The following is a 22957-nucleotide window of genomic DNA, read 5'->3' as shown; positions in this document are numbered from 1 at the left end:
CCTGCATGCTTGGTCACTTCTCTCTGGGAAACCCATGCCAGCAGTAAGGGCTGGCGCTGGGCTGGGAGTCCTGGAGCCCTGCTCACTGCCCAGCGCCTGGCACATAGTAGGTGTTCAGTAAGTCCCGACTGACTGTAAATTCTGTACAGGATTCAGTGACCAGCCCTTTTCACCATCATTCTTTCCCTGGACAATTCCAGAAAGAACTTTGACTTTTAAAGTTCCAGAAAGTAGAATGACTGGGGAAAAAGCCTTCCTGCCCCATGATTGGAAATTGTCTTGTATTTCTAATCATCGCTTGAGCTTGTGCCTATGGTCGCTGGTGGGGGAGGGGAAGTTGGCACTGAGTCGGGAGAGTTTTGGCCTACAAACACTGTGCATTTTGCCAGCCTGGCTCTCTTCAACGAATTACAGCTACAGCGATGACAATTGCCAGGGAAATGTCAAGGACAGCTGGCTTTTCTCATTCCAGGTTCAGGGCTGGGCCTGTCTCCTTATAAGACACTGAGGAGCCCTCTGCTTCCCAAGGTCTGATAGCATCAGCCAGTACAGACAGGGCTAGAGTTTTCAGAAACAGGCCACCAACCATGGTGACTGCAAAGACTCTTCAATAATGCTGGGGTGGAATTGCCAGCTCCAGGGGCATGTGCCGTGGCATGAGGTGATCAATGACATGGGGTGTTCCCATCAGCAAAGGCAGTGCAGTGCTGTGTGTTCCCCCATGTGAGACACAGGGCTGCAAGAGTGCTCCTGGTAGAGGGACTGGCCAGGCACAGGCATGGAGGCCGGACAGTGTGATGAACACTAAGCCCGACTCCAGAAGCACCATTTACACAGAACACATGGTGGATGGTGCCCTTCCAAGTTGTGTGGTGATTGGCACTGAGAGAGGCTGGGACAGACTCTCCAGGCTGGAGCCGGGGCGGGGGATGGGGTGTGTGTGTGGTGGCAGTGTATGTGTGGGGTGGGTGGAAGGATGGGGGGAGGGGGAGGGGGGAGGACTCAGGAATGAATGTAAGGATCCTCCACCCCCGGTACCCACCCACCCTGGTGAAGAAGTCTTAATTTAGAACAGGATCTGCAATTCCTGTTGATGCAAGGAAATCACACCACCGATCTCCCAGGAAGGGCATCTCACCAAGGACTGTACCTGAGTTGTTTCTCTGGTGTTCTTCTCGGGCTCGTGCAGCCTAAAAAGGAAAGAGACGCACAGATAAAAATACCCTCACTATCTCTAGTTCTCATGCACATGGATAAGAATAACATTTAGGTTCCACTTCCTATACGGGTGGAGGACATGGATGAGCCGTTCCCAACAGAAACACAACTGCTGATCACATGTTTGGACCAAAGGACTTTTCAACAATGCACTACGTTTTTTGTTTGTTTGTTTGACCTACTTTATCATCAAGGATCTTTAAAAACTGTAATACTCGGTGCTGGGGAAGGTGCGGTGAGACTGGCAGGTTCATGCACTGCTGGTGGAGGGGCTGACCGGCATAATGCTCTCTGCAAACAGCTTGTCAAAGTCAAGAGCTTGGAAGGTGTCCTTATCTTTTGACTCATAATTGCACATTTGGGAGGTATTGGTATTCAAAATATAGAAAAAGCTTTATGCACTAAGGCATTTACCACAGAAGGAGATGGCAGAGGGAGGTTTACATCTCACAGCTCCACCAATTGGGACCAGTTAAGGAAATCAGGATAGATTTTGTAGATAAAGACAAGAGGTTTATGAGGAGGCTTTCTTTTTTTTTTTATTACAAATGATTACATCAAAATGATAAGCATAAAATTCTCTGTGGAATGATCTCAATTACGAAAAATGTGTGGAAAACACTGGAAGGAAACATAGTAAAACGCTAACAGCAGTGGTCTTGGGGTGGTACTTTTCCTTCTTTTTAGCTTCCCATGTTTTCCTAATGTTCTATATTCTATACACCTAAGTCTTATCATTAAGAAAAGAAAAGCGGAGGGCTATGTGTTCTGATTAATCAAAGAAGCCGTTCACGCACTTGATTCTGTAATTGGAGGCTGTGGCTTGGCTCACTGCAGGGTCACAGTCAAGGTGGTGAGTAAACCGGAGCCACTGATTCGGCAGTTGTGTAAATTCTCAAGCCAGCCACTCTGGGGACGTTAGCCTGGCTCATGTCAGAAATGAGCAATGGGGCTTGGCAGCGGGGTTATTAATGGATTTGGCATGAGTGCTTGGCTCAGAAAGCAGTTCTGGGGCATGACGGGCCCCACGTGGCCACAGCAACAGCCCTCTGGGAGCAGGGACGCTGTCTGGAGACGACTGCTCACTCGGCTCCATCCATGCCCCTCCTGCTTCCAACCTGCCTGGTTCCCCACTGACTCTGGTTCAAGTCCAACACCTCAACCTGCTGGTAAGTCCCATGGAGTCTGGCCCTGGCTGACCACCACGCCTGCCCCCACCCACCAACCCAGACTCATTCACTCCCTCATCCCCATCCACCCACCCAATATTTCTCAAGGGCTACTCAATGTGACGCACTTTACATGTCAACAGCCTTGAAGGACCTCCTGAATTACTTTTCCTCTTGGTTAACCTTTGTTCATCCTTCAAGACAAATATGTTGTCACATATTTGGGACGGCTTCGGACAGTGCTAAGCTGGCTGGGCTGTCCCTCCAGGACAGTTTCAAACTCCTTGCATATTTTCCCATCGGGTTTGTATGTCTGTCTGTCTGCCATGCTTCCTCACCACATGGGTACAGGTGCTCAAAGTGACTTGGAATGAATGCCAATCAGTGTGCCTTTGCACACTCAATCCACCTTGCCTCTTCCTCTGATTCACTCCTTCTCTTCCCCCGGAGTTGTTTCAAATGGTCATTTCTCAGGGAAACCTTCACTATCCCAAAATCCATTCTCAGAACACTGGGCTCCTCTCTCAGAGCGATAATTATAGATCGGAAGCAGTTATCCATTTTGTCATGTCTATCTCTCCTTGGGTCTCTCCCGTCTCAGTGAATGGCATCGCTATTACTCATCCTTGTGCTCAGCTAAAGAAATGGGAACCGCCCCCCGATTCTCCTTCCTCCTCCTTTACAACTCGTGTCTAATCCACCGCAAGGCTTGTCGACTTTGCTTCCAAAATACATACCAAACACCATCATCGCCACCATCCAGGTTTCAAATTTCTGAGGAGCTTCCTCCCAGGTGTCTCTGCTCTATTTCTGCCCCCACGCCCCCCACACTCCACTCTCCACACGTAAAATGCATACATGATGGCATGTCACTTTTCTGCTCAAAACCCTCGGCTCCTTTCCGCCACACCATGAAATGCATCTCTGTGTCCTGACTGCTCCGCCCACGTGATGTGCTCTAGTCCTCTATCTCCGCCCTCGCTCACTTCCCACCGCTCCCGCGCCCCCCTGCCTCTCCCCCGTTCTGCCTCTTCCCTGGTCCATGGACACGTCCAGCTGCTCCTGCCTTGGGGTTTTGGCACTGGCCATTCCCTCTGCCTGGACCACTCTTGCCCCTGATGGTCCCAAGGCTAGAGCCTTCTTGCCCCTCAGCTGTCATCTAAATGTCCCCTCCTTGGATGGCCTTCCCTGACCACCCACTGCAGCCCCTCCCGCTCTACTGTGAGCCTGTGCATTAGTCAGCACCTGCAGCACGCCACGCATTAACCTCCCAGCTATGGTAACTTGCCTCCCTGTGGACCACGAGCTCCATGCGAGCAGGGACTCGGTTCATGTCGTTTACCACCGGAACCTAGTAATGGGCCGGTGCATCATCAGCACACTAGAGATGTTTGTTGAATGAATGAACGACATCTTCCAGTCAGATCAAAAGTGCCACAGATCAGGGCTAGTGTCTTTTTTATTCCTTTTTGCAATCCCCTCAGCTTAAGGCCTGGCACTCAATCCAGATGAATAAATGAAAGAATCAGGGAAGCCTTAACTATTCTAAGAATAAATGCAGTGAATGTCTGACAAGTGAACAAATGGCCAACCGAATGAACCCCAGTGCCCAATTAAGGGAGCAGAGCCACATCTTCCTCTCATCTGAGCTGGGGAAGATTACAATGTTTTCCTCTATGTTCCTAACCCAGGGAGTTAGAAATAGCCAATCCTCCCACTGGCCATGCAACCTGATGGGCCCTTTGAGTTCAAAGCAGAGGCACCCCCAACTCTTGCCACTGCCCCTCCCCTTCCCAGGAAGCTGGGTTATTACCCACGCCAACATTCTCTGGAAAGTGTCTGATCCCAGCCAGTCGAGCTGAAGCTGGCAGCTGCATGGAAAAGCACCAGTACCGTTCACTAGCTAGCGCTTTGGTTTAGAGAGATCAAAGGGAGCAAGTGATCTCATGGCTCCCTGGGTAGGATCATGCTCAAAAAATAAAAAAACCAGGCAGAAAACGGTTGGCTTCTCTGGGGAAGAAGAAACAGGCAGGAAGAAGCACTGGATCAGTGATGAAGAGCCTCAGCTTCAGCGTCAGAGAAACCTGGGTTGACTCATGGTTCCGCACTTGCTAGTTGTGGGTCCTTGGGAAGGTCACAACACTTCTCTGAGCCTCAGCTTCCTTAACCACGTATAGGGACAATAACAAGCATCTAAAGCAGGGGTTCTCAAAGTCTGGCTTAGAAACAACAGAGTCAGCACCACCTGAGAACTTGTTAGAAATATAAATTCTGCATCCGAAACTCAAGGGAAGGGGCCAGTAATCTGCGTTTTAACAAGCCCTCCCAGGGATTCTGCTACACACTCAAGTTTGAGAACCTCTGTTGAATTAAATTGGGATAATAGTAAACCACAGGATTTTTGTGATAATCAAATCACCAATGGGCTAATATAGGTAAAATCATAGGTCTATGCCTAGAATACAGTGAATGCTCAATAAACATTAGCTGCTGATGCTGTTGTTATTATTATAATTGACACAGCCCTTTTCTTCCAGAAATGTATTGTATAATTGGGCAGATAAGACATATAAAAATAGTGACAACAGTAAGAATGAAACAAAAAAGAGAGCTCCTTTCATATTTGGGGCTGTGAAGCCACTGACAGGGATAGTTTTAGGGATTCATGAGGTTAGAGATCAGGGATTACTGGAATGGTTTGGGGTAGCATTTATTCATTCAACAAACCTTTACTGAGCGCCTATTCCATTCCAGGCACAGTACCAAGTTCAGCAGCAATCAGCAATGAACATGAGGGAGGTAACCCACCCTGCCTTGAAGAGGGGTAGGTCACACTACAGGGACAAGTGCAGAGACAGCTTGAATACACTGTGCTGTCAATCCAGGGGCATCAGGAGAACTCCCAGGAGAAGCTTCTGTCCCTGGAGGAGGTAATGTCCTCGCTGAGCCCAGAAGGAAGAGCAGGAGGTAGCCAAGTAAAAGGAGGGTCACCCACACTAGCTTCCATGTCATACCACTCCAAGGGGTGCTGTCCAGAACCTGCTGTGACTGCCAGACCCTGGAGTTGTGCAGACCCTGGGTGATTCAGGAGCAGCGGAGGGGAGCACAAGGGTAAGGAGAAGGAGAATGCAGCGTGAGGGAGTAGGTGGGGGCCGAGGCTGAGCCATGGAATTCGAGCCCTGGGAGTGGTAAAGTGAAACTGTCCAGCTCAGCAGGGCTGCACTGTAAGGGGCTTGGGGGCCTCAGGAGAGCATCTGGACTGTCCAGAGGGCCACAGGGAACCACTGAGGGGTTCCAGGCAAAGGATGAAAGCCAAGTCTTGCTCTTGGGAAAGAGTGTACTTGGTGTGGGAAGTATGGCAGGTGAAGGCATGGTAACAGGAAACACATTTCCCTGCGGGCGTGAGGAGCCTGGCTTTGCTGGAATGGTGGCTCTGTTTGTTTGGGGACCAGGAGGCTGGGAGGCTGGCCAGGGCTCAGAGCAGGAAGCCACCTGTAGAGGTCAGAGCAGAAAGCAAGGCTTTCTCCCAAGGGTACCACAGACCCCTGGTACAGCAGGAAGGCCCAATGCTTCCCAAGACTCCTCAGATGGGTTAGGTGCTCCTGCTGTGTGCAACCACAGGCCTGGTATTGCCCCCCACCATACCTGTCACCAGTGACCCCCCAACACAGGATATAGCCCTCCCTTCCCCCAACTGTGGGGTTGTCCCTGACCCTACAATCTGTCAGCAAGTCCCCTTGGCTCTAATTCCAAAATATATCCAGAATCTGTCCATTTCTAAACCCATCCAGGCCACAGCCATCCGCTTGGACCACTGCAGCAGCCTCCTCATGGCCTCTCTGCCTCCACCCACCCTCCCTCCTACAGCTTGGTCCTCACATGGTGGTCAGAGTGGTACCTTGAAAACAAAGTCGGATCAGCTCCCTCTTATGCCCCCTCGTCCAACTGGGAGTAAAATCTGGAGTCCTAACAGCCACAGCCCCTAGACACTGGCTTCCACTCCGCATCCTCAGTTCTGTTTTGCAATTCTGAAATCCACAGAGTGCTAAAAGAATCAAAAGATCTGCAAAACCCATGTGATGGCAAAACCTGTCCTGAACGAACATGAAGCAGTTTATAGTTTGTATTTATCATACTTAGAGTCGATGTTCACATTTCCACACAGGCACATTCACGTGGTAGGTGATGGGGTGCGGCCTCTACTCTGCTGGGGTGAGTGTTGGTGGGGGGAGTGCTTCCCCAAAGCTGCAGAGTCTGGATTAGTCACCCATCTGCTGCGTGGGCTGCAGCTAAGACACATGGGCTGCACCTTCTGACCCCATCCCTTCCTGTCCCCTCGCTCCTTCTGCCCCAACTGCTGGCCTCCCCTCTCCTCCCAGCCCACCTGGAGCCTTCGCCTTGCCTGCTCTCTTGCCCAGCCTGTGCCCCCTCACAGCTCCTTAGCTTCAGGTCCTTGCTCATATTCCCTCCTCAGAAGAGGCCCTGCCCTTGCCCCCATCTCCATCCCCTTGCTGTGTTTAATTTGTCACCACCTGACATGACATTACAGACTGTTTCACCTCCACGCTTACTGCCTGCTTCTCTCACTGGCGTCTGAGCTTCATGAAGGTCCAGACTGAGTCTTGTTCATTCAGAACAGAATTAGCATACAGCAGGGACTCAGCAAAAATCACTATAAATGTTAAATCAACCAACTAATGTACCTTCCATGATGTAATGTCATTGGTTTAGCCTATGACCAAGGCACAGTTTTCAGGAGGCACAGGTGCATCTGTCATACCCACCTACCCTGGCACTGCCCAGGCTACCTGTGTCAAAGTCCTCCATAAATACTTAATGAACAAAGGAAAGAGTAAAGTATACAATTAGATTTGGGGATGGCATGTGCAGGAGTTTCTGCCACAGTCCAAACAGGATTTGATAAGGGTCTCACTGTCTGTGGGCACCAGGCAGGAAATCAGTGCCTCTGTGTTCTGAAATCCCCTAATTTGAGGCATAATTAAAGACAGATCTGGTGAGAGGAGCTTACAAAGGAAAGAAACAGGAAGTCTGACTGGCACAGGAGTGAGGGTCAGTGGGTGTGGATTCTGCTCGGCAGTTTTGGGGGCAAACAACCAAATAAGTGCAAAAGCATTCCAGCCCAGTGACGTCCTTACCTTGTAGAAGAAGTGGAGCCCTTGGCTGAAAGAGGAAAGAAAAAAAAAAAAAGCCAGTTATTCAACTTAGAAACACACTTTTCTAATTACTTTTTCGAGGGTACAGAGGCTTGCCCACAGGGGTGTTGGGACGAATTGTTGAAATCATATCCTCCAAACCACAGGAAACCCCATGCCCACCCCAGTGGGGTGGGTGGTCCATTATCTTTCAGCAGGAAGAGCTGGGCTTGCCAGCTTTCCCACTTCTGGGAATTGCCAAAGGTCAGATCCCAAAGCAGCCTTCAGCCTGAGAAGGCCAGCTGCCCTATCTCTGGCTGAGCCTCACTTTCATCCATCACACACATTACCTGAAACCCTACAGCAAGACTGGGTGCCCATCAGGGCCCTTCACTGCTGGAGACAGGTTCTGGCAGAACTGCTCACTGGGGGAGCAAGTGCAAATTCCACTTCTGCCACCCACTCACATGCTGCGTGACCCTGGGTAGGTCATTCTCCCTCTCCAAGGTTAGATCTCAGTGCTTTAAGTCTACAAGGGTGGGCTGGACATTCATCTCACCACCTTTGCAACAAGGATCATGGGAGGAAAGAAAGGGTCTGTCTGGCTCAGAGGTTTCGAGCCTGTGATGTGTGGCATCCCACAGAGAAGCCACTGGGGTTCGCCACCATTTGACTCTGATTTTGCTGTAAAATTGTAATTAAAAAGCAACATGCACAGGCAAGTGTGCTCTGTATCACATATTAGCAGGCTGGAGGCTGCCACACTGTAAGAATTCTCACTGCCAGATGAATGCTTGGTGCCTGGGCAGGTATTGGATTTTTAGGTGAGTGGTACCCATTAGATGCAGCAGCTCAGCATCTAACATTTGAATGGAGGTTGATGGGCTGCCAAGTGCTGGGACACGAGTCATCTCAGGGAGTCCAATGATGGGACACTGATCATCTCCATTTCACACCAAGGACACTGGATGACTCCCTAAGGTCACACAACGGGTAAATGATAGAGCTGAAATCAGGATATGTCACTATGAGTATGAGGCAGAGGATGGTAGACACCGCCGGGGATTGACGAGGGAGAGGCGGTGTCTCACTAGGGCAGAGGTGAAGTGCAGCGTGGTCTCAAACATGGCCCCTGGACAGCCACTGTCGTGTGAATCCTGGCACCAGCACTCAGCAGCTCTGAGGCCTGATCCAGTTCTGTAACCTTCCCGAGCCTCAGTTTCCTCGTCTATAAAGAGGAGTTAGAGGTCTATGGTGACTTCAGTGCCTGACACATCAAAAGAGCTGCCTGAGGGCCAGCTCTCACTGTCACTCAAGTCTACATTTGAGACCTGGACTCTGCACCCAAGCAGGCCCACCATTCAGGGCTGGGTGGCCTTCACCAGCATCTGCAGCTCTCCAACCCCCATTTCTTCTCCAGAACACTGGATGGCTGCTGCCCGAGCCCACGGAAATGAGCTCCTATGTGCTAGAGCCTAACATGGTGACCAGGGATAAAGCTCCAAAGGGGGCTGGGGCTTTATGAACAGACACTATGAGTGCTCCATCCAAGGGCTGGCTTGTCTTCCAAGGTGGTCAAGAGACCCTGTTTCCCCATCCAAGGAGTCCTGCCTGTGCGGTGGCTCCAGGAATGTTAGGGAAACCACCCTGCAGATCACGTGGAAGAACCTCTTCTAGATTCTAGAGATGCCAGCCCTCCCAGATGTGAGTTTGAGGTTCAGGCGGTGTCTCAGGACTGAGTCCTCCAGGCAGTCCAGCGGGGAGGGAAACTTGGGGGCCAGCGGAGAGGGGGTGCAGGAGGGGTATGTGGCTGAGGCACAGAAAGCCTGTCAAGCTCTGCCTGGAGGTCCGGGTGCAGAGACACATTTGGCACTCTGCCCGCATTTGGCACGCTGCCGGCTACAGCACGTGGTGCTGGGTCACAAACAGCATTTTTAAGAGAATATAGTACAAAATATGACAAAAAGGAAAATATCAGAGTTCCAATTTTATAGATGGGGTGTGTGTGCATTGGGTTGAGACATGAAATGTATTTCTATCACTTGTAGCCAAAAAGGTTTCAGAAACACTGGCTTAAAATAGTCTTCAAGAGTGGGAAAGAGGACATGCATTTTTTTAGGTCTGACAACGTGTCAGCGCTGTTGTTGCACATGAGCTTATTTGTTTCATAACTATCCTTCGAGGCAGGCACTGCCACGTCCATTTTACAGGTGAGGAAACTGAGGCTTATGGAGGTCAAACTGATTGTTTAGAGCATAAAACAAGGATCTGGAACCCTGGTTCATCTGACTCCAAAGTCAAGAGGCCTGGCGACAGAAACAACTACACAGACACACACATACACACACACGCACACATGAGTGTGTAAACAGGGCACAATGTCCTGGATTTGAACTTATACCCTCCTGCTGCAGTCAAAGGCCACACACCTTGCCACTATGAGGGGAGCTTTCCAGGGAGGTGGTTCATGTTTCCAGTCTCATGTACAATACTGATTACAGGAGCTAACATCGAGAACTTGCTATTGTGCCAGGCATCTTGCTAACGCTGTACCCACAGTTACTCATTTAATTCTCCCAACAACCTTGGAGGTGGGTGGTGGTATTCTCCCCACTCCCTTCCATTCTCCTGCCAGCGGGCTGGGCATGTAATCTGGACAGGTAAGGGGAAAGCAGAAGTCTGCCAGGGGCTCCTGGGAAGTACCGTTTCCTCCTTGAGACCTTTTTGCCACCCTGGTATCTCCCTGACTCCCACATCAGCAGTGGTTCTGTGAGACTGTGAGGCCTGGAGCAGTGATGCTGCAGGGTAGGAGGCCCACCCAGATTTCAGCCTGGTGAAGGGGCTGCACAGCCAAGGCAATGGTACCCCTGGACTTCTCGTTACTGGGAGTAACTGGACGTTGTTATGACTTAAACTACGTGTAGCCCAAAGCAGAGGCCCCTCCCTATCTGGGAAGGACAGCCCAGGGGTAAACTCTTGGGGAGGAACCAGGGAACCCACCCACCTTTCTTCTGTCTGATTCGGAGGAGGTAGAGGGCTGCGATCAGCAGGGCCACCAGCAAGGCACATACCACGCCCACCACGATGAAGATGCTGTTCCAGTTGTTGCCATTAGGGCCTAGGACCACACACAATAGAAGCTTCATGTAGGAAAATTTAAAACAAAGAAAAGGAAAAGCCACTGCCCCTTTTCACCATGAGGCAGGCATCATTAACTGAGAACATCTGGCTCAGATGTTTCGGCCCTGTGGGCATGTTCATGCATCTGCACACACATCCCCTTGTGGGTCACCCACAGGCAGTGCAAAAACTGTGCCGAGGTGCCAGGAGGGAAACATTGCTGCCAGCCTTGGAGGAAACCTGGCTGCAGGGTGTGGGTGGAATTGCCCTCCTGAGGAATAGACATATGTTCCTCCTCACCTGAGTGAGCCATGGAGCAGCCACCTGGGGAAACAGGTCTGCCTGGATCTCCTAATTGCAGCTGGGGCATCACACACCACAGGGGGAAGGGTTGTGAGGAGGGTGACCTGCCATTGGACATGCAGAGCCCCGAGGCAGTGCCCTGGTCCATGCCTGGGACCCAGGCCCAGGAGGGCTGAGCCCAGGACACTTGACATGGAGACAGTGCAGGGGCTGGCACCAGACACAGGTAGGGGATCCCACAGGAGGACACAGTGTGCAGTCAGGAGCAGGGCTCTGAGCCACAGAACTGTAGGTTCAAATCAATGCCCTCGTTGTGCGACCTTGAGCAGGTCATTGAAACCCCTTCACACACTAGCTCCCTCTTACGTTATTGAGGCCGAGAGTAATCTCTACTTCATTGAATAGCTCTGAGGAATACCTCACTAACCAATCAACCACTCACTCTTTCATCCTTTCTAAAAGTACTTCTTGGGTGTCAACTACCTACCCAGCCCCGAAGCCACAAGGCTGAGACAGCCATGGTCCCAGCAGCTGAGACTCAAAGCTGAGAGGTCACCAGGGTCACCGCCTTCAACACTGCCAGGGGCAGGTGGAGCAACCCAGAGACAGGCACCGACTTGTTCAAGTTCCCCAGTGAGACGGACAGCCAGAGTGGATCCACACATCTTGTCTCCCAGGGCAGGGTTCGTGGTGGCATCGAAGGGCAACTTGACAGACCCTAAGGCTTCTTTAGAGCTGTCCATTTCAGGATGCATGAAGGAAGGAAACGGCCTCTATTCTAATCCATTCAAAGGGTTTGCTATGTACAGGGGTACAGGTGATGCAACATTCCACAGTGGCACCAAAATGCCAACCAGGCAGTGTCATTTTGAAGAAAGGGAGATATGCCAACAACAAGTTGGACAGGGGCTGAGACAATGATACCCTGACACCTTTCATTCTCCCAGGAGGGTGGCAGCATCGCCATCATCTTAAACAGGCATGCACTTGGGCCTAGCAACATTCCCTGGAAATCGTACCATAGAAATAGCTGTGCATGTAACAGAATATGTACAAGGGCAGTTACTGCAGCACTGATCACACTTGAGATAAGCTGCAGACAGCCTGAAGCCCCCAACCCCATTCCAGTGGGGCAGCCTGGGAGAGTAGGCTGAGGTCACAAAGAGCAAAGTGAGGGAGGTGGGCGAGCAGGAAATGGTGAACACAGAAACTGTTAGTAGAAGAAAGGGAGAGAATACACCATGAGCAGGACAATCCCTCTCCTTCCCTACTTTCTTTCCTTCAAGGATATTTATGTCAAAAGATCTATAAGGAATATGCCACACTCTTACCAGTGGTCACTCTTGGAGGTGGGAACTCACTTTAAAGTTCTATTTTATATCTATTGACTTCTAGATTGTTCTATAAAAAGTATGAATTACTACCTTTAATATTAAAAAAAAAAAAGATAAACAGCTAGGTCAGTTGCAGTGGTGACCTCACCAGGGGTTTGACCTGTGTCCTGGTCCTTCTGGGGAGCAGAGAACTCCAGGGTATGGTTTTTGGAGACCGCCGGCTGCCCGTCATGCTCCACCTGGCAGGTGAGCACCACAGCCTCCCTGTGGGCAGAGGAGTTCACCAGGAGCCAGCTCGTCTGGTTAAAGGTCCCGTCCTTGTTCTCTACGAGGATTGAGGCTGCTTCTGTTCGGGACACATTTCCATTCTCCAACCAGGTCAGCTGTAGGTGCTGGGGGTAGAACTTGTTCACCTGACAGGTGACGTTCACCTGGTTCCCCGCTGGGGGGTATCCGGTAATCTCCAGGGTGGGTGGAACTGAAACAGCACAGGAAGAAGTTCTGACCTTATGGAACAGACAGATCACCATGGGAGAGGGGCTGGAAAACAGCTCCCAGCACAGCAAGGGAGTCACCCAGGATGGAGCCAGGCATGCAGTAGGTGCCCAAGCACTGAGGCTGTCTCTGCATATGAATGAAATCACTAAGCACAGTGCAGGGCACACAGCAGGTGCTCAAAGGCTGGGCTCCTATTAGGCTAACCATGTGTGCAATCTATAAGCACAGCCCTAGTATGCAGTTGAAATATAATAACTGCAGCAAAATAAATGAAATCACTAAACACATAGGGGCCTGACTTACAGTAGATGCTCAGTAGTTGAAGAAGCTATTGGTAAACTATTAGCACAGTGCTTGGCACATGACAGGCATCCACCTGGCAGCTGCCATGAAAACAGTAATAAGTGACCAGCTCATCTAGAAGCCTGGTGACTGGGCAGGATTGTCAGGAAGTAGATTCCAGGCAATTCAAGGCCTGGAACAAAAATCAGGGGGAAGGAGCAGGTTGGGGTCTTGGGGGCAGGTATGGGCTTGGGATGACATGAGGGGCATCTACCTCGGATGGTCTCAGACAAGTTGGCAGTCCCACGGAGAGGAGGGCCCCCCTGCAGGGTGACGTGGGCCACCTCGCAGATGACCTGGGAGTGAACATCTCCCGGGGCCAGCAGCACTTTAGTTGTGCTGTTGATGCTGTAGGAAACGTTGTCATCCTCTGGGTCCACGCTGGTCTGGGAGGCTGAGAGCTCATTGCCATTTTTGAACCATTTCAGGGAGATGTTTCTGGGGGAGAAGCCGTGGGATGTGCAGGTGAAGCTCACTGTCTGCTCAGGTGTAGCCCTCACTGTAGGGCCGGATACCATGGGCGGAGAGGGCTTGGCTACGAAAGGAACATTTATAAACACTGAAAACCATTGTGATTATCATCACTAATGAAAAATATGTAACATAGTTAGGAACTATCACATATATTATTATTTTAATTCTTCAAATAGTTCTGGGAGGACACTGTCATCATCCTCATCTTAAAGAAGACACACAGGTTCCCCGGGGTGACTGAGTCAGGGGTATGGAATTCCAGGTCTGAGTGCAAAGTCCACCTTCTTTCCTCTGCAAGGTGATTTCCCACCAGTCTGGGCTCAGGAACAAAAAGTACTGATTGGTCTCAGACATTCTTCCTATTTGCTATTCCTAGCTGGGCTCTCCTAGAAAACTTAAGTTCAGAGAAAGCATTTTCAGAAGTGAATGCAAGGGAAGCAAGGGCACGGTGGGACCACACGGAACCTTAACTAGGCTAGCCATCCAACGAGAGGTGTGACCGTGGTACTTCCTGGCTCCTCATCTATGAAGTGGGACAGCAGGCATTATTCCTCCTGGGGGTCCAGTGAGAGTTAAACAGTCAGTGGAAGCATTTTTGCCATGAGTAAAACACAATATGCTTCACCAAACTAAATAAACACAGATTTCTCTTTAACCCAGACTATACTTATACCCAGAGCTGCCCCCAGGTACCTATGAATTTACTCCATAGTTTTCACTCTTTCCACAAATATTCCAGTAAGACTAATGTGTACCAATCCTTAAATTTGAAAGAAAGGGAGCAAACAGATACTTTTCTGAATCTGGGTTCTTCTCCTAGATCAGTTTTGGGTTGAAACAAAGGCCGCCAAGTGCTGAGAAACTAACGGTGGTTAATTTCTTGTTATTAAATCAGAAGACACACAGAAACAGGATTATGAAGCAGCAGAAGCACTTTTTGTGTCCTGAAAATACACACAAATCAGCAAGTCAAAAGTGAGGGCAGTTTCTCCCTTTAGAAAGGTCCTGTGGGGCGTCTCCATATTGCCCATTACTACCTAACACCTCCTGTAAAAGTTGGCAGATAGCAACTATATAAATATCTACATTTGTAAATATTTAACTTGCTTCCTAAAACTCATCAAACATTTTGAGGCCATGGTAAAGAGGTGTGACTTGAGTAAGTCAAGTCATAAAAACATCAGCATCCTGAATGTAAAGGGAGCAGATGCTGTGATTAGTTACCACTTATCAAGAGTTTCTTGGGAGCCTGACACTGGGCTGATCCCTCTAGGAACTTCAGCTCTTTAATCCCTCCACCAACTCTGAGAGGGAGGGCTGAGTGTGGCCCCATTTACAGGATGAGGCCCAGGAAGATGCATTATGGTATGAGGCCAAGAACACCCAGAGAGTAAGTATCAGAGTTCATCTCACTGCACGTGGGCCTGACTGATTTTAGCATCTCTGATCTTTACTCTTAAGCCTCAGTGACTCTAGACAAAGCGGATAAAGCACCACCTGGTAAGATGAGTGAGGGTGTATATAAAACAGAGAGCCTGGCATACAGTAGGTGCTTAAACAATAATACCCAAGATTGTCATCATATCTGGTCATTCCTAGGTCTGACCAGATCATACCAGGTCATACCTAGGTCATTCCTAGGTATTTATTCTCTAGGCAGTAGAAAGGCAAAACAAAAGTATTGTGGAAAAAACCAAGAAAAGTCTTAAACCTTGTTCCCTGAAGTTGCCATGAAAGACTCACATGAATAAAGGAGTAGAAAACCACCAAGTTATGATCCTCTCCCTCTTTTCAAAAATACCCCCTCAGGAAAAAAGTTGGGGAAACTGGCTTTCAAAACACACAAGGGGATCACAGGTGTTTTCCTACAGATCAGCTCTTTTCAGAGCTGGAAGCATTTTGAAAGGAGGGAGGACAGATTTCGTCAGTGGCTCTGTGGTTGTTGAGGCAGGAGGATCTGGGCTGAGCATGGAGAGTTGCTGGGGATTCCAGCACCTGTTTAGACACACACACATGTTTAAAGATGGGAAGGTTTCCCTAGCGATGAAGTTCAGGTCTGAACAGGTGGTCTGAGTGGGCAGGAAGCCCCTCTCAGCCTGGGTGAGTTCTGTTGGAAGTGAGGGGTGTCCCTACCAACCCACTCAGGCTGACTTTCTTGGGCCTCCTAAGAGTTGTCACCATCACAGGCTATTCTGAAGTACTAACACCCAAAAGATCTGTTCTTACTACCCAGGCACAAAGTGGAACCTACCTTTTTCAGAGAAAAACCACAGCTCTCCCTCTGTGACCTCAGAGAACACGTAGCTCAGGGGCTCCTCTGCCCTGGCTAGGCACCAGCATCCTCTGCAGGAGTTAAGACACTCAGCTGCCCAGGCCACATCTGCGGACTTAAACTAGATTTTCTAGGGTGGAGCCAGGGTCCTTGGATCTTGTCACCATCTCCCAGGTGATTCCAATGAGCAGTTGAGGTTGAAAGTCACCTAGTTCCACCCCAACCCATTACACTTAGTCCTGGAGGGAAAGTGACTTTTTCACGGTCCTTTGGCTCTGGGACATCAGCGCTCGCGTTGGTGGAACCTGTTCCACGTGCTCGGCTCTGCTCTAAGTTCTTGACGTTGTCCTCATTCAGTCCCTGCAGCTGCTCGGGGACACGGACACTGAGCCCCAAGGTGGGGAGGGACTCATCAGAGGTCACAGAGCCAGAACGGGGCAGAGCTGGGGTGGGGGCCCAGGCAGGGGGCTCGACCACTGTGCACTGAGCTCAGGAACAGCCTAACCCACCCTATCCAGGGCTTCCTAGACCCTCTCCAGTCATCAAAGACCCTTGAAGTGGTGTGATTACCACCATTTCACAGATGCGTACACTGAGGAGCAGGGGGATCTGAGATGTGCCCAAGACCACACAGCCTGAGAGGCCAGCACCATCACTTCCCAAGGGGCTCTCCCGTCACCAGGTCACTGAACTCTTGGAACACCCTGCAAAGGCTTTGTGATCATCCTCTTTCTATAGGTGAGGAAGTGGGAGCCCAGCACAGGAAACTGGGTCTCAGCCTGGAAATAACACCTTTAGTTAGGAGTCCCTATCCTGTGCTGGTGATTTAGACAGAGCTCCTCAAATCCTCCCAGCTCTCCTGAAAGACACGATGACCACCATCATACAGATGAGAAAACGGAGGCTGAGAGAAAGGAAGGTCTGTCTCCTCTCACCCCCGACTGTGTCCTGCTATTTCCTGTCAAGTCCAAGCTTTCAGGTCCATCAGCAGAGCAAGTGCTCACCTTCAGGAGCCCCCACACTGACCACCACCCCGCCTTTTCCCTCAGATTCTTGAATTCAAGTAGCCTCTGAGGGCCCAGCCCTGGGGACCCTGGAACAAGGGAAGACATGGGCTCCGGACACCTGAGTCTAGACTGGGAACTCTTGCTCACACGGGCCCCACCATCTTCTAGGGGACACCTGCCCCTCCTCATCCTCAGTCCACAGAGCCAGGAATGGGCGTGCCCGGTGCTGCTGGGGTCGCAGTGGCCCCTCTGGACACTGTCCACACCACCCGTCCCGGACCTGCTCCACAGGAGCCTGGTGAAGGGGCAACATTACAACAATGGGCAGAAATGACTCCTGATGCTCCTACCTGTGTTTTTTAGGAAAATCACGACATATTGTAGTATCTGTCTGAATTGGTTATAAAGGTAGTCCTGCCTCTCACACAGGAATCTTTTTTTATACTTCATACTGAAGAATAGAACAACACAGGATTTTAAGAGGACAAGGCTGGAATTTTCTCCCCACTTTGACAAGCACGGTGAGGTATGCAGAGAACAGGGCTGTGAGTCAGGCTGCTTTGGGTTCAATCTTGGCTCTCCTACTTGCTCACCAGCCACATCCCCTCCTTGAGCCTCGGTGTCCTCATCTATAAAAGGACAACAGATGAACCCCTCCCTCAGACACGGGTTATAAGGAGTAAAAGCCATGAGGAAGATTCCGCATCTGACAGGCTGCTCCCTTCCCCTCCCTCTGTTCTCACCCAGGGAATCATCTGGGCAGGTGGCCTGGGGAAGAGGCAGAGCAGCCTCCTGGGAGGCAGCAGATCTGAGTGGTGGGGGGGCCACTTACTGACTGTGATTGGTGGGCAAGGAGCCCATCATCTGGGAAATTAAATAGTATCTGCAAAATCAGGAAAAGCCACCTTCCTTTTCTATGTCCAGGAGTTGTAGGGAGAATCAATTGTTATCACATCGAAGAAAGAAATTTGGGGCAATGTCTACCCAAATTTAAACCCACATACTGTCTGAACTAGCAATGCCACTTACAGTGGGCATCTCCCATCTGAGTAATGTATAGATAAGGTTATCCACTGTACTTCTGTTTTAATGGCTAAGTTTGGGAACAACTTGTTTATTTGTTAACAAAAGACTGGTAGATGATGTCTCCTTATGCCAAGTGTTTTGCAGCTGTTGAAATACTGGGCAGCTCGAGGTGATGACTTGGAATGAGGGATTTATGGTTAAAACAAAAGTAGGAAGAGGTTCTCAATCACCTTGGGTCTCAGGGCCTACATGTAAGGGGCATTATGAACCTTTGGGAAACCTATGAAAAGGTCCCCTGACCAATGGTTCAAATTAAGGGGTTTTTATTTTGTTCCCTCCTTGTAGCAGGCTCTTCCAAGAAACCAGTTTCATTGTTGGTGCAGGAAGGGGACTGGCCGAGAATCAGATGGGGTTCTGGAAGGATCCCCTCACTGACCATGTGACTGTGGTCTGGGTCCCTGTCACCTCTTGACCTCAGGCCCCCATGCATACATGGGGGGTTTGGAGGATGGCGTCTAAAGGTCCTTCCTACGCTGATGGTTCAGGATTCAGAAGTTAGAAAGAGGATCCTGGGCCTCTGGCAGAAAACCCTAAATGAGCATCTTTGCTACCTTAATGGGACTGCCCCTAAGTCACCCACATGGGGAACATCTTCTGAAATGACCCAGCTCTGCTGGGAGCCTTCAGTGAAGGGTTTTCTCAACAGATTCCCCAAGAAACACCCAACCTCTGGACATCTCCTCCAAGCAGGGCCATCAGAGTAAACACTGAGCCTCTGCCCTAAAAATTTCTTCTCAGTGTGTAGTTTCTGAAGAAGATATAAACACTTCTCCCATCCCTGCCCTGGATGGATTTCTCCTCTTTGGGAGGGAGGAGAACATAAGCTTCATGGGAGAAGAGCTCTTGTTTGCCTTGTTCACTGCTGCTCCAGAGCATCCAGAGCAGGGCCTGGCACACAGTAGGTGCACCCTAAGTGCTGAATAAATGGAATACTCAGCCACATTGAAGGCAGTACTCTCTGGAGGCAGGTGGTAGGATCTGACCTGTGACAGGGACAGTCACTCAGACTTTCAGTTCCCTCATCTCTGGAACCAAAGAGCTGGATGGGATGGAAAAGACAAGAGATGAGGAGTCAGGCAGACTGGGGTTCTAGAATTTTCCCACCTTTACCAGCTGTGGCTCCTTGAGCAAGTGGCATGACCCCCCACAGGCCTCAACTTCTCTGATCTGTAGAAGGGAGTGAAATTACATCATGTCTAGATCATGATATAAGCATACACCGCTGCATCTGATTGCTTTTTTTTTTTGGTTCACAGAGTGAAGGGCATTCCTGTTGCCATGTTATCAAGGACCAGGGGACAAAGGAGACGCAGGCCATACTCACCACTCACAGTGAGATGAGTGCCTGGTCCAGACTTAAGCTCCGTGTCACCATGTTCTCCTCTCCGGAACTTCACACAGTAGTAGACACCAGTGTCTGCCGGGGTGATGTTACTGATGCGGATGGAAAAGTCCATGTTGTTTCTCTTTGTGTTGTCTGAAACACTTGTAACTCTGGGGAAGGGGGCTTCTTTTTGACTGTAGATGAACTCCCGGCCTGGCCCAGTTCCCCTGAACCACTTGATGGGTCCCACAGGGCTCAGGGAGGTCACGGTGCAGTGCAGAGTGGCCATCTCTCCTGCTGCAACAGACACTGACCTCTCAGGCTGAATCACCTGCAGCTCCCCGTCACCTGCCGCTCCTGGAGGAAAACACAATGCAGTTATTTATTCATCCTCACATGATCCTGTAGGTTTTCTCAAGTGTTTATCAACCACAGCTTTCAGTGACTGAGCACACCATGAACTGGCCTTGAACTCAGCCCACTGCACATATATCACATGTGACCCTCACAATGAACCTGTAACTTGAGACTCTACTGCAAAGGAGAAAACAGAAGCACAGAGAGACTAAAAATGTGGCAGATAGTAAGTCTGAGTACCTGAGCCATCTGTGGAAGTCATGTCTGAACTGGGCTCTGAATTCAAGTCTGGATTTACCAGGAATAAAGAAAGGGGCACAGCCTGGGCAAAGGTTCAGAAGTGGGTGGCAGCACGGTGTGTGTGAGGGGCTCTATTCTGTTTCAGGTCTGGCTCAGAAAGCAGGCCCTGGGCAGAGACTATACTCGGCAGTTGGGTCCCATGTAGGCCATGGACTAGTGAAGTACTTGGGTACACGGACTTGGGTGTTAGTCCTGGCTCAGTCCTGCTGAGTGACCCTGGCCATCACTCAGGCAACCATGAAGATCCTACAGGGAGGCCTGCGAGTGTGCTGGATGCTGCCAGGCACTGCGTGGAGTGAGTCACTGCCTTCTGGGCCTTGGTCTCGCCTGTCAGTTACTATGGGCCTGTCTCCATGGATCTCTGGTAGGAATAAACAATATGCCTAGGCCAGAACAGGGTCAAAAAGAAGGGTCGAGTGTCTGGAGCCACCAGAACTGGTTTGAGACCTGGCTCACTTTTTATTCACCCATGACCGGAGCTTATCCATTGCGTCAGTCTCAGTTACCTTACCCACGAGAAGGGCAGAACACCCAGAGCCTGCTGTGTGTTCTGAAAAGAGGGTAAGATGACGCACAGAAGCCACTGAGCACCAAGCTGCGCACAGTGAATAAATGAACTTCACTTCCACCAGCCCTCACTGATGCTCCTGCAGGCCAGGCCCAGGCTGGATGCTGGGACACACAGGGGCTGGGTCCAGGTCAGGCCTCAAGGGCTCCTGGGATGGACAGGTGGAAGAAGTCCAGGAGATTAGTGGTGGTGGGGGGAGCTGAGCCCCAGATTGAAGAGGACTGGGGTACACGATCAGGGATTCCCAGTAGAGGAGGTTGGGGGAAGGGGGACACAGAAGGAAGATGGACAGGCCGGGTGAAGATGCTGTAGGAGGTGCTGTGGCTGCTCAGAGTGAGGTGCAGCTGGGGCCCTGATTCTAAACAAGGTGGGGGTGGGGAGAAAGGACAGATCATGAAGACCCTGGAGAAACACACACACACACACACACACACAGAGAGAGAGAGAGACAGGCAGAGGGAGGGGCAGACAGAGAGGGAGTGAGAGACTGGGATGCAGGGAGAAAAGAGAATAAGACAGACACGGGGGACGGCAACCTGGCAGAGGTGCAGATGGGCCAAATGGCCTCTGCCTGGTTGCTCCACTGACCTGATGTGATCCTGTCCTGTCCTGACCTAGGCCACCTTGCTTTGTACCTCAGAGAGGGTTGTAGCTGATGCCCTAAACAGGCCCTCACCTCTGGTTGAGCAGGAGAGTGACCATGTGAATCTGTCCAGTCACAGACTCCTGTCTGCTTTCACTGTGGGCAAGCCTGGACCACAGGACAAGCTTCTCATCCCTCTGCCCATGGTCCCAGCTCTGACTTCCATGTCAGGGATTGCCCAGTTCTCATGGCTGGTTATCAAAGATGCAGAGTGGCAGCCTAAGGGCAGACCAACCCTCATGGTGCACGGAAGAAACCAGAATCCACAGAGGGCAGGGGCTTGGGGTGAAACGGGTGGCCAGGTATATGGGAGACAGGCAGGCACCCTGAGACATTCCAGGCCTCATTAGCAGCTGCCAACAGCGTCCATCTGGGAACGTTCCCAGTGGGTCCACATTCACACCACAGACAACACTAGAAACGCAGCTTGGAATATGTACAGGTGCTGGGGCCAGCAGGCCTGGGTGAGAGTGCAGTCCCCTCCCAGCCAGCTCAACATCTGCCCTTGTGGGACTCCATCACCCACTCCTGACACCCATCCCCCAGGACAGTCATGAGGAAATGGTTGGATATAAGTGCCTGCAGCACATGTGCTGAGTAAACTTTAGTTTCTGTTCCCATCATTATCAAAGGTACATTATACTTGACTTTCTCTGGATTGACATTTCTCCCCAGGCAGGAGACAGGATCCACAAGGAAGTGTTTCTGACCCCCCCCTGCCTAGGACACTGCCTGGCACACACTGGGCCCTTGATAAACACACTCTGAATGAACACAAAAATGAAGGAAGGAGGCATTTCACTTGCTCCCGGGCAAATCCTCTCTCTGAGCCTCTTTCCTCATCTGTTAAAGGGGCTGCTAGAGGCAGGTCTGGAAGACGCCGAGCCTGGAGCCTGGGACTGGGCCTGGACCATAGATGCACGTAATCAGTGGTGGTTATTATTATCCTCATCAATACCACTGCACGGGGCTGTGAGTCAGCAGCTGGCAAGGGACCATGAGCAGGACACGGGGTGCGGAGCCCGAAGCATGGCTGGGACAGGGTTATTCTTGTGCTGCACCCGGAGGCCTGCAGTCACACTCAGGGAGGCGACAATAAAATCTGGCATTGTGGAGGGCTGTCCCCCCCACTTTTTTTTTTTAGCTCTTCTCAAGCTCTCTCCACCAACTGCAGCCAGATTTAGGAGGTTCAATTAATTAGCCAGTGTTTATAAAGCGTTTGAAGAATTTTAAAAGTGCGACGTAAGTGCCAAATATTATTTTAATCTCGGTGTGTTTTTTCCCAGCAGAGTCTTCCCCTCACTTGCTTGCTTTTCTTTTTCTCTGCAGGTTCTGTTCTGGGAACTGGGCTTGTTAAAAATCACTCCCGCAGTTCTGGGCCTGGGGTCATCATGCTGGCATCACTGACAAATCCATTTCCCTCTCTCTCCCACCCTCCTGGCAATGGTTCAGCAGCCTGAACCGTCTAGGGGAGAGGAGGGCAGCTGGGCAGGCATCCTCCCACGGTGCTCGTGGGACTGGAGGGTGGGCCATCCTTTCAGGAAAACAGTGTGGCAGGAGGTGCACAGGTGTGAAGGCTGTTCCACAAGGATGCGACCCCAAATATGGAGTGGGGTCCCCATGGAACGATCTTGTAAAAGTTGGGAAAAAACTCAAGTGCTCAGTGACAGAGATGGTTAAAGGAACTGTGGCCTGTTCTCTAGATGGAATTACAAGCAGCCATCAAAAAACAGTAACTGTGAAACTGGTAATCTGGACATTTTTGCAAGGCAAAATTTTAAATAATATT

At 50.5% G+C, this 22957-nt stretch overlaps 1 protein-coding gene across 11 annotated transcripts in view; it reads right to left on the bottom strand.

Moving 5' to 3' along the window:
- Window positions 1–22957, bottom strand: part of SIRPA (signal regulatory protein alpha) — a 43068-nt gene that overhangs the window by 3836 nt on the left and 16275 nt on the right. For 5 of the 11 annotated variants that reach the window (XR_016039153.1, XM_088843934.1, XM_088843933.1 and 2 more), the window contains exons 3-8: window positions 19301–19657; window positions 13352–13696; window positions 12446–12775; window positions 10545–10658; window positions 7544–7568; window positions 1139–1190 (exon numbers count right to left, since the gene is read on the bottom strand). Coding sequence is in view for 10 of the 11 variants with exons in the window: in XM_088843934.1 (XP_088700060.1) it covers window positions 1139–1190; window positions 7544–7568; window positions 10545–10658; window positions 12446–12775; window positions 13352–13696; window positions 19301–19657 (1223 nt within the window). In the remaining variant the exon portion in view is untranslated. The remainder of the gene's footprint in view (window positions 1–1138; window positions 1191–7543; window positions 7569–10544; window positions 10659–12445; window positions 12776–13351; window positions 13697–19300; window positions 19658–22957) is intronic. The other 6 variants (XM_055432816.2, XM_088843940.1, XM_088843936.1 and 3 more) reach the window with 5 other exon arrangements.

Source organism: Moschus berezovskii, chromosome 15 (genome assembly GCF_049115385.1).
Source record: "Moschus berezovskii isolate FMDL1 chromosome 15, NW_MosBer_1.0, whole genome shotgun sequence".
Lineage (NCBI taxonomy): Eukaryota > Metazoa > Chordata > Mammalia > Artiodactyla > Moschidae > Moschus > Moschus berezovskii.
The sequence above is the reverse complement of the archived record's forward strand: the minus strand, read 5'-3'. Positions and strand labels throughout refer to the sequence as shown.